Source organism: Ylistrum balloti, unplaced genomic scaffold, assembly GCF_031769215.1.
Source record: "Ylistrum balloti isolate Yb309-2 unplaced genomic scaffold, AGI_CSIRO_Ybal_v1 Utg370052, whole genome shotgun sequence".
NCBI classification, from domain to species: Eukaryota; Metazoa; Mollusca; class Bivalvia; order Pectinida; family Pectinidae; genus Ylistrum; species Ylistrum balloti.
In genome coordinates, this window is record NW_026782104.1 from 209554 (window position 1) to 225467 (window position 15914).

Sequence of the window (15914 nt, forward strand, 5' to 3'; positions counted from 1 at the left end):
ATGATCTTATTGGTTTGTTTCGAGAAACCAATTTTTATCATTTTCGGTATATTGTATATTGCTAGTGGGTGTTCTGTACGAATGTAAATACAAACATGTTTTGCCGTATCTCGTGTTATTGAAATAATAACCAAAAATGTCACAAACATTAGAAATCGATCGAAAGATGACCCATATACTCTTGTAGTCATATAAAATTCAAAGAAAGATATTATTGTCAAAAAATGACGTTATAACGAGGGTAGATTGCACGTAATGTTATCATCGGTATCTAAACCAAAAGTTTAATGCAGCCGAAGTGATGCAAACTGAATATCGCATATGGCTAAAATGATATTATATTATGTGACTGGTTTCTTTGTTATGAACTTACTATTGGAAAGGATTATTAATGTTTTGAAAAAAGCGATTACAGTACGATTTGACAGAAATCTTTCATGGTTTTTGGATCAACACAGATTTATTACTTAAACATGGTTTTTAATATCATAGGTAAGCATCAATGCAGAATGTATTAACTAAAAAAATAGATAAATACATCTCGAAATGTTTCACAATGTAAATGTTCACTGGTGCTGAATCAAAAATTTCATTTTAATGTTAAACACAGGTAATGTGAAAAAAATCACAGTGTTCAAATGTTATGAGGATTTAAAAAACTACGTTATGAAATTGAAAGAAAATATTGTTTTGGTGTACCATTGAAACACTGGTAGCTGTTTGTTAGGAACTTCCCTGGTGTAGTCTGGTGTCGTGGGAAGGATATTAACATCTCTGTTTCACTCGTTTGTCCATCAGTTCTCACCAACACCCTCACATTTCGTACGTGATGACTTAGTTGCTCCACCTGTTAGTAGATACTCGCAGCACGCTCCGTACGCTTTTGCTAAACTCAGTTGGGAATCGTGTCGAATCTAACCGAAACCGTTTCGACTGTAAATAGGAAGCAAATCATGCCTGTTGAAATGACTTAACTGTTTATTTCATGGACTTATTTTGAATTGAAGAATTTATCATGAACGTTTGACAATTCAATATTACACGAAATGCAAATACATTCACTGTTATTGAAATTGAAAAGTTACACTCTCAATATCAATTGTCATAAGCTACTTATAAAGCTAACAACGTCTTCTATTTCCATCAATATATTTTCCTTGCAAATATTCACATGTAATAGGACACTTTATGACTTTCTATGGATATAAATTTCATTCGTGGAAAGTTCGTTTTTGGTAACGCACTGAAGGTTCGACTGAGGAGTGACGGAATATACAAAAGCATTTGAAAGCCTTTTAAAATAACTCAAAAACTCAAAGCTTGGCTAATCAGTGGTAATATAAGATTTTCAAATACAAATTAAACAACATTTGGAATACCGTTTAAAACGTTCTAGCTGATTTGTTGAGACAGTTCAGTTTGATGTAATATAGAGTGTCATTTTTTTACTTTGAAATTCTTTGTATTTCCAGTGGTAACAATTAAAATTTTGCAATAACCACCGGTAAACTATGACAAGTTTGTTGTGTTCTTAGAACAAAACATTCAAATAAGGGGAACTAAACTATCATTAACTTAATTTACAAAACTGAACTCCTTATATTTTTAGAGTAAGAACAATTTTGTATAAGGTTATCAAACACAACCTGTTTTGAGAGGACACATGTTTGAATAAGTTGGTGTATTTAATAAGAATAAAACTCTCAGCATGTTGTATTATACGTTATGACGAAGAAGGGTTGGATTGTAAGTAATTGTTGTGACAGTTATCGCTATGTTATATACCTGGTTCGTATCATTCGTCTCTTTATGCCTCAGTTCAAACACCGTTCGTTATTGTGTCATTAATAATATTAACACACAGTCCTGTGGGAGCTGAAGTATATGAACGTAGTTACAGACGGTTGAGAAGTGGTATGGTTAGACGGTACAAAGGCACTAGTGTTACATTAGGCAGCCGGAGTGATTACATACCCCCAAATGTTAGTGTAAAAAACTTTTATTTGAATTAGCCTGATTTTCTATATATACGTCTGTTTTATGTCAAACCTCCACGTTGAGAATGGAGTTTGTTTTTTTCTGTGAGTAAAGACATTAGCTTTTTGGTGAGAAACTTAGAAAACTGTTTCCAACAACAGTTCATAATATTTAGCGACATCAGTCTATCAGCATCTTTGAGCATTGTTTAGTCTACAAAGACGGTGCATCCACCAATATAAGGAACCTACCGAAACAGCAAGTAAATATTGTGACGTGGATATGAAGCGTGGAGAGGGACCACTTTGTTGTTAGCTATAACATTGATATGACAAACATACTTGTGGTCTCAAGTAGGTTCAAGTGCCCCTCAGCGCCCAGGAGCGTCCACACTTGCTTTGAGACCCTTCCATCAAGTAAAACGATTTGGAAGCTTCTTAGCACAGATGTTCCTACAAAAAATGGTATTATTTCATAGGTTACATTTGATAGCGATCTCGTCATAAACCTGTTTCCAATCTAAGGCATTTCGTCAGGTGTTGTGCACCAGACAAGACGACAAATTGGCACCGAAGTGCCTTACATGCAAAGTTTCCAAAGTAATCATACTTGTATTCATGTTCCACACCATTTAAACAGATATAAGTGGAGGTACCATAATTGTATACGTAAGTATATGAAGATGGATGGAAAATCATCCCATATGGTTTCAATACATGCTGGTAACATTATAAATCATGTTTGTATGTTTTAAATAGTACTTTGAACGGATTATTTTGTTAGATGTAAACAGAATGTTTAAACCAAAAATAAAGAGGTTGTAATTTTGAAGAGCAGCCATGTAACTGTTTATGACCAAATTACCAACAAGTGGATGTTTGGCGTGAAGTGTTGAAACAGACCCATATATATATATGTATATAGTTTGTTTATATATATGAGTTTCATTTATCGTGAAAGCATTGACAATGCTCATAGCATCATTGCTATATCTCCTTTTGACAAATATTATGATACTGTAATGAAAATATTTTCATTCTCTTAACTTTCGTTGCTTTATATTGTTGGTTGGAGCTCACCTCAGACGTACCTTCCTTCATATCACAATTGTTTAAAACGTCAGGTCTTTGTTTGACTAGTTAAAAATTATTGATGATGAGTGATGAAAAGTAGGATTACCTTTTGTTTCACTAATCAGCTGATGAATGATACAAGTGCAGACTTGGCAGATTAAATAAATGTTTGCTTTGATAGTTCTCGAATTCGATGCAACTCGTGTAATAGAGACTTTTCCTTTCAGCATATGCTATTAAAGACTGTCACTTAATTCTTTCAGTCCGAAATATAAATGTGAGGATAGTCTAAGAAAGTATAGTTTATATATACATTGAAGTTGAGGGGGCTTATTTTCATTGATTCTTTGGGCTCTCTTAATCCACAAATGTATATATTTGTTTATCAATAATGTTCACTTGAATTGTTAGTTTTAGTAAATACATAATACTATTATTATTAGCACTATTATTTACAAATCAAGAGTTTCACATAATAATAATAAATCACAATTTTACAGCCCGACAAAATGATTTTTCAATAATAAATTGAAAATTTTGCTAACTATAGATTTTGTCGTTACAGGTAGTGAGCGTAAGCTGTCGCAAAGTAGGCGCCTACGGTAAGATTCGCCTGGTAGAGGGCATTCCCATCAAGTAAATGTGACGTCATTCGGAAGACCGACCGGAAGTACCACTGGACTAGTACTAATGCCCTGATTCATCATGTTATAGGACTGTTGCCGAGGATTCATCATTATGTTTTATCTTAAGCTTGATTTCAAATCTGAAAGTAATTAAATAGTATTTTTCGCTATTCTTGTTATTGCAATCGATAAGAAGATGTAGAATATTTGTCACATCTGAGTAGATAGAAACCAAATAATATTACGACAAAATGATGACACAATATATGATCATTTTCAATGTTTGTATCCTTCACAAATACTGCTTACTAACTTTGTTGTCAACAAATCAAGATATGTTCGGTACGGACGTAAATAATGTTTATAATAGAAAGGGGTTACTGTTATCTTTTTTTAAGTTCATGTAAAGCAAGGGGCTCGACCTACTATCGGGCAGATCGTACACGACACGTGGTCGGAATTACTTGTGTTTTTGTCGTTGTTGACGGTAAGATCTATGGTCGATCTCATATTTATCTCTCTACTTTTGACAGTTAAAGTCTCTGTCGTGGTATTAATGCAATGGGAAAAGTTAAATCGCTTTTGATTAACTTTTTGAAAAACACAGGAAAAAAGTCTTCAGGGAAAGGAACAGTTGCGATGACCCATCAACGCTTGCCTATATTTTATAACAAAAGACTATGTCGAGAGGGTTTAAGAACAACACGATAGTATCTTAAATGAAATTTAGATCATCGTAGTTTTCAAAGAAAATCTCACTAACACTATGCTAACAAGTTACTGATAGAGTTTTAGTGGTATTAGCCATTCTTCCAGAGGGAAAGATTTGATGTTGGTCTTCAAGATTAAGATCTTGGTAGGCCATTTCGGTAGAGCTGTTGACAAGCAAAATATGGGGCTGGTGTTTGAGGCCGACGGTGTACACCGTTATCTTCACCAGCTCTTGCAGAGATTTAATGCATTTTCCAAAAGTTAATAATATTCCTTATCAGTAGAGTTGATAGCTATCTATAGTTTTTGATCCAAAAGAACCTCTTTGGTTTTGGCATTTCCCAAGAAAATATTTTATCAGATGTAATAGCCATCTAAATTTATGGTTTGATATCAGTGGATCTCCAGTTTGCTATCAACAACTACCCTACTGTGAACAGATGCAGGGTGAAGTGCAGTTAACATGATGCACCATGGCTAATACCAATACCCCCACAATGGGTTCCTTTAATTCTGACATTCCCCTGGTCTGAGGGTCGCAGAAATGGTAAATAGGGCGTTCCGCTGAAGTCTTATCGCTCGGGAGTTTTAAGGCAACAACAGGTTTACTAAGATTTAGTATAGATCAGCGTGATATGGGTCTTTCTTGAGGGATTAGAAACAATGAAGTCTCTACGCTTTGCTGATTTCAACACCGATTGATCTGAAACCATGAGTGATATGACCAACTGACCCAGATTCATTTTTATTCCATATGGTGGTCAACAATACGATTTTAATCTAAGTTTTAATAAAGATAGAACTTGCATTATAAATACAGAATACAGATAAGGTAATTGATAACGATGTTTAGATCTGTCAAAGGATAATTTTCTTTAGGTGTGAAGATTTATTTTTTGTTTAACAATATCTTATCGTGTTAACAATTCAGTAAAACTGTATTTAAGTGTAATATTTTACGCATTAGATATCATCTACAGGTTTGCTTCCGGGATATCTATTTCAATTGTCAATGGCTAACTTTCGCTGTATAACGTTAGCTTGCAATGTATTAAGTTGCGTTTGCAAATGTGTATTACAATGTGATATCATGCAACATTTTATTCAGGGAAAACATGTGACTTTGGCTTTACAATATTTCCAGAACGTTGTATCTGTCATTCATACTGTGTATCCCGTAGAATGATTCACATCTGTAATTGAAATTTAATTGTATCTTGTAGATCATTTTAACATTTTGCTTGTTTTCTTGTCACTTTTCCCAAAGTATATTGATTCTATTTTAATATAACATCTTTCGGTTTGATTTCCTTATTGATAATGAAATGTTTCTTGAGGTATGAATTTCAATGTATATCATGTGTTGTTCCCCGACTGATTTGATATGTATACACATGTTTCCATAGGGTTCGGGGCAATCTGGAGACCATCCCATTTTAAGGACTTTGTATTTTTGATATGACAGTTGTACTTGTGTAAGAGGAAATCCATTTACGTCATTCCTAAAAACGTGACGACTTTTAATGACATTGTTACAAGCAAGTTTTATTACATTATTATTAAGTATCTTATCAGCCTTCAGACCATGGTCAACGACATTTTTAATTAGCTAATTTATATATTTATTCACTAATAAAGCTTTCGTTTATAGTTCACATAGGCCACGTGAAATATTGTATTGATTAAATATTACGGAAAAAATCGATAGTTTCATTTTATCAAAATACAGCAGTAATGGTTATGTATAGTTTTATTACAATGTACCAGCCATAGTATAGATTTTGTGCTTTTTTTTTTTTTTTTTTTCATTTTCTTTCCTTTATTGAAAAGGTTCTCAAAACAGATAATATTCCTTTTCTGATATACAATCGGACTAGCGGACGTTTTCTTTACTTCTTAATCGTGTTCCATCAAATTTTATCTGAACTCTATTCAGTGACTGTCACTTACGGTTATAAGAAAAGCCATGGAACAGAGATGGGTCGCTCAACTTTATGATGACAAGTGTTAACACTACGTTGACATTTTGCAGCATCAGAAGGAAGGATCATAAAATTTAAGAAACTTAAAAAGTCGTAGATGGTTTTTTTAATGTAAAGTGCACCATCGTTTCTTTTTCTGTTTTTTTCTTTCGCTTTTTATGTTAAGAATTTTTTATAGACACGACAATGATTTACGACTTAGAGTTGTATTCTATGCAGTTGATCTGCGACTGTTAAAGCGTGTGATATAGTTAAGACAACCGCGGACAGCTGGCTGGCCCGGTATAGCAATATTTATTGTTCAACATTCCTTATATACTAATCTTTATTTACACAACGTTATGAGACTTTGTCCATATATTTGTAATAAAAACTATTCCACCGCAGTTGATAGTGTTTGTGCTTTATACATGGTATCACATCTCCTGTTTCATGGCGGACTGGGTGGTATTTCTTCACTATGCTTATACAATGGTTGTTTCCCAATACAGAACACGATGAATTTAGTTTAAAAGAAAATCTGAAAAAGAAGGAAAACATTAACAATCTGAAGGTGTATGCTTTTAAATATCTCATTTCTAAACAAAAGTTTAAAAGGAAAGCAATATATTTAAGTCATAAAATATCGTCATCTTTTATTTGAAATCGATGACTGATGCAAAATGAATTAATTGCAATGTACGTCAATGCTGATGATTAAGTGTAAGGCTGCGCTGGTTTTGTGTTCACACCTGAGTACCCCATGCTTACCAAGTAGACACGGTGCAATTTAATCGTAAATTTTCGCCCGTGTTGTCATCCTCGTGGGCGCCGCCCTGTCAGATCGTACCCCATAGGCGCTGCCAAGGTAATAGAAAAGAAAAAAAATATAGATTAAGAAGTCAGTGAGATGTAGAAAATTTTTGTCCGCTACGCTGGGCCCTGTCGCTTTTTCTTGCTACTTGGCTGATCTCATGCCGTTTTTACTATTACCATGATTGATATGGAGATTAATTCTGCCATATGCACGCGTCCATCTTAAGTTGAACATTTTGTTGGGCTGTAATAAGTGGTATCGCGTGTCAGTATTCATATATTGCTCACATTCAATGTATTATTTTGCTCTCTGTTTTCTACTGCTTTTGTTATTTTGGAGTTGATTTAGTTATCAGAATTGTCACTCTTTCATTTTTTGATGAAACAAAAATATAAAAGATTTGTCATTTCAGACTAAATGTCAGAGAGAAGAAATATCAGGAAATTAAACGAAACCAATACAGGATGCAGCTCATTAAGGAAATCTATTGTGTTTACATCGGGCGGTAATAAGTGGCAGGGCAGGGTAACCGAGACATTTGATGATGAGGTCCGACCAACATCGCAATACCAGAGGTCACATCAGCAATTAGTATAGAAAACAGTTGTAAATATCTCCGGCTCTAAAGCTTAAGCCGAAATTTATTACTGATTCAAATACTCACAACGTGATGTTGTTTCGTTCATTCAAAACACGGCAGTTGAATTTTTGTTAACAACTCGCTTTTTTAAAAATTTATTTCAGGATGTGGCCTTTGAATATCTGTTTTTATTTTTAGTTGTTTTCTTATATAAGTTTCGTTATCAAAACCGACATAAAATTCAAGAATAACTCGGTAACAATAGAGTTATCATGACGTTGATAAATTGAAGTGTCAATTACAAATACTAATATACAAATAACCTATTTTTTTATAAAGATAAATAGCAATGTTCTAAATAAAAATAATGAAACATTTTCACTTAAAACCATAACTCTGTTTTGATTCTTAGATAAGATTTATTTTCCCTCAGGACTTTGCATCTTGAGGCCCATACGCATTCCGAACTACCAATTTAGATCCTATATTGCTTATAAACGTTCATTGCGGGACATTGTGACTTTGGGAGTCAAAACGTTACAACTTACAGATGTAATCTAATCTGCTTGTCTAAAGTAATTCATTTAAATGCAGTGAAATTTTTGTTATATATTTTGACGTTGTGATATCGGGTAGCATGTTTTATATCAACCTTATCTCGCCTTATCTCGCTGATGATTTTGGCCGACACAAATTTAGATAACCTCTACTCTCCCTACATATGGCGGACTAGATGTGTCCTACTACCCGCTCTGTCCCGCACTGTGGCCAGACCCCGCGGAAAGTGCGCTCGAATCATAAAACATATTTTATTTTCTTTATCAGGATTGAATTTCTATCGTTGCTTGTTCACCAAGTCACTGTTGCCTCCATTGCGAGCGACAACCCACTAGGGATAGAAAGATTGAGATAAAACTTATCTTTTCTGTTTATCAGATGCAATATTTCTGTAGACAATTTGTCGTCGCCCAAGTCTTGGTGTATACCAAGTTCCACCATTCGCATAGTATCCAAATATTTTTTGTCCCTTGGATCCAACTTAAGTTGGGTTTTTTTTTCAACATTTATAACACTAATGTGTCTGTATCGTTTTGTCACTCCCTCCGAAACAATTACCTTTTGTAATAGTATCAATATTTTATCGTGATGAATTGAAAAATGCACATTCTTTCTTTCTTTATTATATATATATATATATATATATTATTTTTGTTTTGTTTTTGTTTTTTGTTTTTGTTTTTTTTTTATTTTTATTTGTTAAAAAATAGTAATTTATCACATTTATATTCAGTGGAACAATAATGAGAGAAGTGGAAACAGTTTCCGTACTGCTCATTTATTTCCATCAAAAAGGGAAAAAAATCTTATATTGAAGAGTAGCAATGTTATTACCATCTGTATAGAGTGACTTATCTTAAATGCCATTGGGATAATCAATCATGTTTTGCTCCAAATTAACCACCCTTCTACCCCTGGATGATATCGGTGAGATATCATTCCGCCCGTGTGATATCACTCCGCGATTGGTTGGGCACGTCGAAAGCGAGAAGATACAAGTTACAGAGGGGATTCGTCACGTCCTTATTGCGCTCCCTGTAATCACTCAACGGCTATCATCCCTGGACAAAGGGAAATAAAGGGTCTGATTTGGTGATATCGGTATATTGTCCCTCACTATCTGATAAGTCGGCATGATGGCACGGGTACCCTATCGTCGGCCATCTTGTCAATCATTCCGCACAGTTTACCAACAAGCAGTGCTTAGTGATTGGCAGTCGGTCCATCTGATGGTGGCGATAGTTCACAGTTTGATAGACTTTGGATCAAAACTTACTTACTCCAGAATCGTACGTGTACTGTGTCCGACAGAATTGGTGATGCTGACAGATCCCAAGCTCCGCATGGTCAATGTATATTCTCTCACATACGAAACCTGTTAAAATCATTATCCCACAGTTTATTTACATCAACAGATTAGTGATGTTTTATATTATTCATATGCTGTAAACAATTACTACAATATTTTTTGTAAAATAACAAAACTAAAAAATAAAACAAAAACACAAACAAGCGAATTACACAACAATAAAAAAGAAGATATATTGAAAATTGAAAAAAAAAATTATACCGAAGGTTTCATGTTAAACTGATGCTAGTTCATAGAGTACATTGTGACTAAGAAAATATTTACATTTTTAACAAAATAAATTATTCTTAGACACAATATCATAACTATTGATATTTACTTATATGAGCATTATCATTATATCAATCGAATGGCCTTTTAAAAGAGATGATTGTAGTAATTATTGTGAAGATAGTAATATCAGTGTTTGGACAAATTATAACAAGAGTACATTCCACCATGTGTATAATTACAATAGACAAACAATTGGAAGGTACATCTTATCGAAAAAATTAACCTAGATATTTTGATTATATTGTCATATATTTAGAAATATTTGTCAATATATATTAGATACTTCTATATGAACAAACAAAGTAAAAGTGCATGGTAAACTGGATTTATCTTAATATAAATCTATTGAAAATAAAAACATACGAGCATCAATCAAATGGATAGCATTCGATACTAACATATCTTTCAGTCCTTTGTAAATATCATTATACATAGTAATTGCTGTTTATCTTAAGAATCTCTAAATATTCATGAATGAAAGACGCATTTATCAAATGAATATATAAACTCATTGATAACAATTTTGGCGACAAGTGTCGCTTTTAAATTGTCCCTCTGGGACTCTGAGAGTTCCAAACGCCAGCTGCTAAGTGGATATGGGTCGGCGAGCGTTTATGACCTTGGTATGATGTCAAAATACCATGTGAAACAACATTTAAGAGCATGTGCGGATATGGTAAATTTTGCATAGTTTAGTCTCTGAGAATAACATTATTGATATACAGTGTGAAACCTACAGTTACATACAGTATTTCAAAATAGACATGTGTTATAATTTGATTTTGTAATGTTTATCCGATCTGTGTGGCGTGGTATACGCTTGTATTCCAGATTCTGTGATACATTGCCCATCAATGGTAGTTAATGTAGGGTAATTTTGTCATATTTTAATGCATCTGGCGACATAATGAGGATACACTCTCCGTCCACAGACTAATTTCCCGTTCCCTCTTGCTATTTAGGCCAACCCAATCAAAGATTTAATGAGGCGTGTATGTGCCACGGCTTTGTGATGGTCAGTAGGAGAATCACATTAAGAAGAATCACACACAATTACGGCGGACACTGGGCCCATAAACAGACTTCAATGCTCGAACACGTCGAGGTTTTTGTGCCTATTCTCCTCTGTAGCCTACACTAATATAAAACTTCATCATTCGTGTCCCACTTAAACTTCATAAAAGTACGGGGAAGTGTTGTTGTAGCACCTTCGGTTGTTTGATGTCCTTACAAAACTTTAACAACTCTTATCATTTACTCAAGTTCTAAGAAGAAACATTCAATTCGTTCTGCTAATCGGGGAACATATCTATTTGAAAACTATAAAACAAAAATTGATACTTGAAGTTTAAATGAATGTTTACAGTAGGAATTTGTCGGCTTTATCAATAATATCAGATACCGTAAATGGATTCTGGCGTTCTCCATTGCTTTCGGAACTGTCTCCTTTGTACTGTAATTAAAGGGTAAAGGATATCGCAAAAACCAAATAATTTTAAACGACACTGTACACATTTCATTTCCATATGCTATCAGTCATAAACTTCAATGTACTATGGGCAAGTGCTAAGAGGCAATTTTCAGAAAACACCATTTATCAACAAACATGGGAGGTTAACGGAGATTTTAAACGTATTCTAATGAACTGTTGAAATAAATTAAAACGCAAAACAAAAAAAAACCCCAAAAAATGATTTGTGTAAATAATTATATTTTCCCCTATTCTCTTCATTGCACCTCATTATTTTGTCTCACGAATTGTACATGAAAGCATATCTCCTGTTTAATCATTGTAGCAATTTTAACAACACCTATAGGTGCCACTGACTGGTGCCTCTCAAGTTTATGGTAATTGTGAATTCATTGTGAAGATGGAAATAACACAAAACCAAAAACAACATATAGATAATATCTGTTTATCGTCATGTTTGTAAATATTTACCGCGTGTCTACTACTTTGAGACTTCTGGTGCATCGATGCAGATGTTTATTATATATTGAATAATTAAAAGTGTTTGACAAAGAGCATGTTTCTATGAGGCCCTGTTAAATAGTATATGCCCTGGTACTCACGTCATGGTTATTAAGATGGTCATATTTTTCAAATCTATCGACAATAAAAACTTCTAATCATTTTCCATTATAACATGCAGCTTTAATGGCAAAATTTTTATCGTTTGTTCATATTAATTAAAATAAACATATTAAACTTGGTCGACGGATTGGTATGAGAGCATGCCTTTGTTATACTAGAATTATAGATAATAATAATTATGGAATTGACAAACAGAAACACATAGCTGGAATCAAATGACACATCTATCAGAAAATACATTGCTCTAAGAAGTATCAGAAATGCAATCCTGCTATTATTTTAAGACGTTTTAATCATTATGTGTACGAAGGACATTCGTAACGAGGTGCACATATCTATAAACGGCATATTATTTGTGATCTCCAATCGGCTCTTCTGCAAGCTGTTTATGATGTGAACCAAAACAACATACGTTTGTCGCACATTCACGAAAAGTGCTTTTTACGTGCAGTTGATCCTTCAATAGCAATAAGTGTATCTTGTGAACAGTCTGCTTGACACCTGCAGGGACCATCGGGCGGTGCAAGTGATAACAATATTTGCTGTCATTTTTCATAAAGAACGTCACAATCTATCGAGTTCAGATTACAAATTGTATTCGTAATTATTGATTTGAATAACTGCATAACATCAAAGTCGTTGCAGACATCGCTTGCTTCATTTGTGCAACAGAAAGGTCTTGTGTTGTTGCTCAACAATGTATCAGTTTGGTACATTTGTTCTTAAACAAAAATTGCATACGTCGTAATTCGTAAACAGTTAACACCAAACAGGAAGTTGTTAAAACCGAGGTTCGGTCAGTACAGTTGTAAATTCTTAAATAGGTTATTCTGAAATAGACAATACAGTTGAACATATGCATGAATACCATAATACCCTGTGTCATTTTTTACAATAACTATGAGGGCTTTCATGGGCGCACAGGTGTATGTATCTCAACCAATGTCTCCAATACAACATAGAAAATATGAAGGTCCTAACCTCCATGGCAGGCTAGGTATCAATTTCCCTGCTTGCTACCTGTGACAGAACCTGGGATAATTACCAACAAAAGCCGTCTAGATAGATAGTTCGGTACGTCACAGGTACAACACGGTAATAGTTTTAGACTTTCTCTATATACGTGACAATCCACCATACCCGGTCCGCCCTTTCTAGCGACTGAGTGACACTTGGAGATTTCTTTGGCGATTTTCTCACTCTCTTGATAAAGGTTTCTATTCACCACCTAAACTCGCATGTATTGTAGAGATACTATCAAAATGTTTTTTGACTTTACTTTTTTCGTTAGGTGTTAAATTAAGCTGAAATCTTTTGATGAATCGCTGCGATAAAGCATGTAAATATTCTTTTGTTTTTTTTCTCCATTCCTGTCGGAGTTATCGTATACTACACCGCCTATACACCCGACGAATCGATTTTCTTAGAGATTGTTCAGCTTGATACCTCTTAATCGATACGTCCATTATCTATAGATAAGTATATCCTAAAACACTTAAATAGAACTATGTTACGATAATTAATTTGCTATTTCAAATCAAGATAAACAACTGACTGCAATCTTGAGTAAATATTTGATTTGTATGATAAAAGACAAAAAAAATAGATAAGTAACTGGTAAGACGAGCTAACCTTCCGTTGTAGAGTCAGAAGTGGCACGGGTATTTGTACGTTTTAAAGTTAGTTGGAATCAAAAAACGTTTATATTTCTTTATCAGAAGGTTCCGTTTTATGTTTTCCAGTTGCCGCCGCCTCGTCTACAAACCAACATGTCAAACAGAATTTTTCAAAATTTGATCTTCCAACCTAGGGGATAATATGTCAGAAAACACCCGTAATCTAGACATCTCTTAGATAAGGATAAACAAAAAACCTAGAAGACCTAAATTGAATTATGATGATAGGAGATTATCTAAAACAGGAAAATATTTAAAATTTGCCATGTTTATGGATTTGCCATCACACAGTAAGTACGAGTTCACTTTATTATATGTATTCCCAGTTGCAAAGGCGAAAATGTATATTTACCTGCCAGTATGAGATATGCCATGACATAATATTTATTTTCTCAACGTCATTTCTATCTTGGACTGCGATAACTAGCCATCTACAATATCTACCGCCCACTCAACTCTCCCAAATAAAAAAGATAAGGAAAGCCCTCCCGAATCTAACTAGAGCAAGAGAGACTGGATACGGCATGCCGAGGACACTTACCGATAGGGGGCAGTGTGTGAGATGTATTGGGAGGGAACGGCGCGAGCCACAGGGGTGACATGACTGGGACTTTCCAGTCTGGGTGGCGCGCAAACAAGTTACGAGGTTGAAGACTGAAAAGAAACATTGTTTTAATGATAAGCTGTTTAAAATTTAACATACATGACCTTTGTTTAATTCCCATATTTTTGAACGGAGCTTTTTATATGGTTTGGTTGTTGCTTTTTCAATTATTTGACTCCGTGATAATTAAACATTTGATAATAAAGTTGCTAATTTTAATTAGTTTTACAGATAAAGAATGACTCGTGAAATTGTTGAAAAAAAATATATATCACTTGTGGCTTTGGATCAAGCAAAAAAATAATTAAGTAAAAAGTAATAAGTTGGATAAAAAGTTAACACCGTTTCACTTAAACTCCAATATAATATACCCAACGTAGATTAAAAACAGCATGTGATGTATAAATCATGACGTGATAAAATTTGCATATCTTAATCACATCCTTACGTGTAACGGTGATGTCATTTGTATTATTCGTTATTGAAGACACGTAGCAACAGAAAACTATCAGACGCAAGAGCATAATTGAAGTTATTAAAAGTTAGTCGAGTCTTCAAATCGCTATCAGTGAGTATAATCTTGGTATACTTACTGTATTTATTGAACCTATACGTCAATTACGGTGATAATGCAGTGCTTCTTTTACTGAAACGAAACTGGTTCAAAGAAGAACATTCACTTTTTGTTTTTTGAATCGTTATATGCTGAGATGTTTAAAATAGTTTGAATATTTCCTAATATCAATCACATTACTGATTCATGGAAGAGGAAACTTATAGGAATAAACCATGAAGAAGTATCACCTAGTTAAAACCGAATATCTGGTGATCCACTAGAAAATGTCTAAAATTGAGAAGATAATACAGTAATGAAATGGTATAAAAAAAAGCCTGTGCTACGATAATGCTGTAGTTGTGGCTGGCAATGCCGTACAGAAGACTTGGGAGTCGTGGGCACTCCGTCTGTACCAACACACTATTGATTCTGGCCTGGGGAACTTTGGTGCGGATTAGTCCAGGAATATCCGTACATAGATTTTGGAGACTTCATCCTGATATGGTTTCTCCAACACGACAGCAGCAATTGCCGGTGGTACTTGTTATGCAGACCACTTGACAGTTTAACTTCTAGTATCAAAGTCAGGTGTCCGACAATATTGTGTAAAGGGTATTTCGAATCCATTAAAAAAGATCTGAAAAGGTTTTAGCCTTAATTGAAAATTCAGTATAAATCTGACAACTCTCGGTACGGGTGAATCCCAAGACATGATTCTAGAAATGGCTCCCTGTTGCATGATTATAGCTGGCCTGTCTGTCACAGCTCTCAATGGTGTATTGTTTCAGGCACTGACCTCGTCTAGCGGAACATTCCGATTCTCACACCAGTCCATATGGCTCGGAGGAGCAAAACATCGTCCGTGAGGTCACACGTTCGTATGCGGATACATACAGTCAACGAAATCTGAATAGAGTGTATTGCTGGGTTGATATGAAAATTGGATGTGGAAGTCCTTTTGTCACATAAGTCTCAATTCGCCCTTGCTCTGTCTACTAATTCCCTATCAACATACAACTAAGGTTGTAAACTACCATA

General features: G+C 34.4%; 1 protein-coding gene across 1 annotated transcript in view; it reads left to right on the forward strand.

Moving 5' to 3' along the window:
- LOC132549300 (synaptotagmin-7-like) overlaps positions 1 to 3918 on the forward strand; it is a 28061-nt gene extending 24143 nt beyond the window's left edge. The window contains exon 8 of the mRNA XM_060213222.1: positions 3616 to 3918. Within this exon, the coding sequence (XP_060069205.1) occupies positions 3616 to 3690 (75 nt within the window). The 3' untranslated portion in view covers positions 3691 to 3918. The remainder of the gene's footprint in view (positions 1 to 3615) is intronic.
- Positions 3919 to 15914: the final 11996 nt, after the last annotated feature.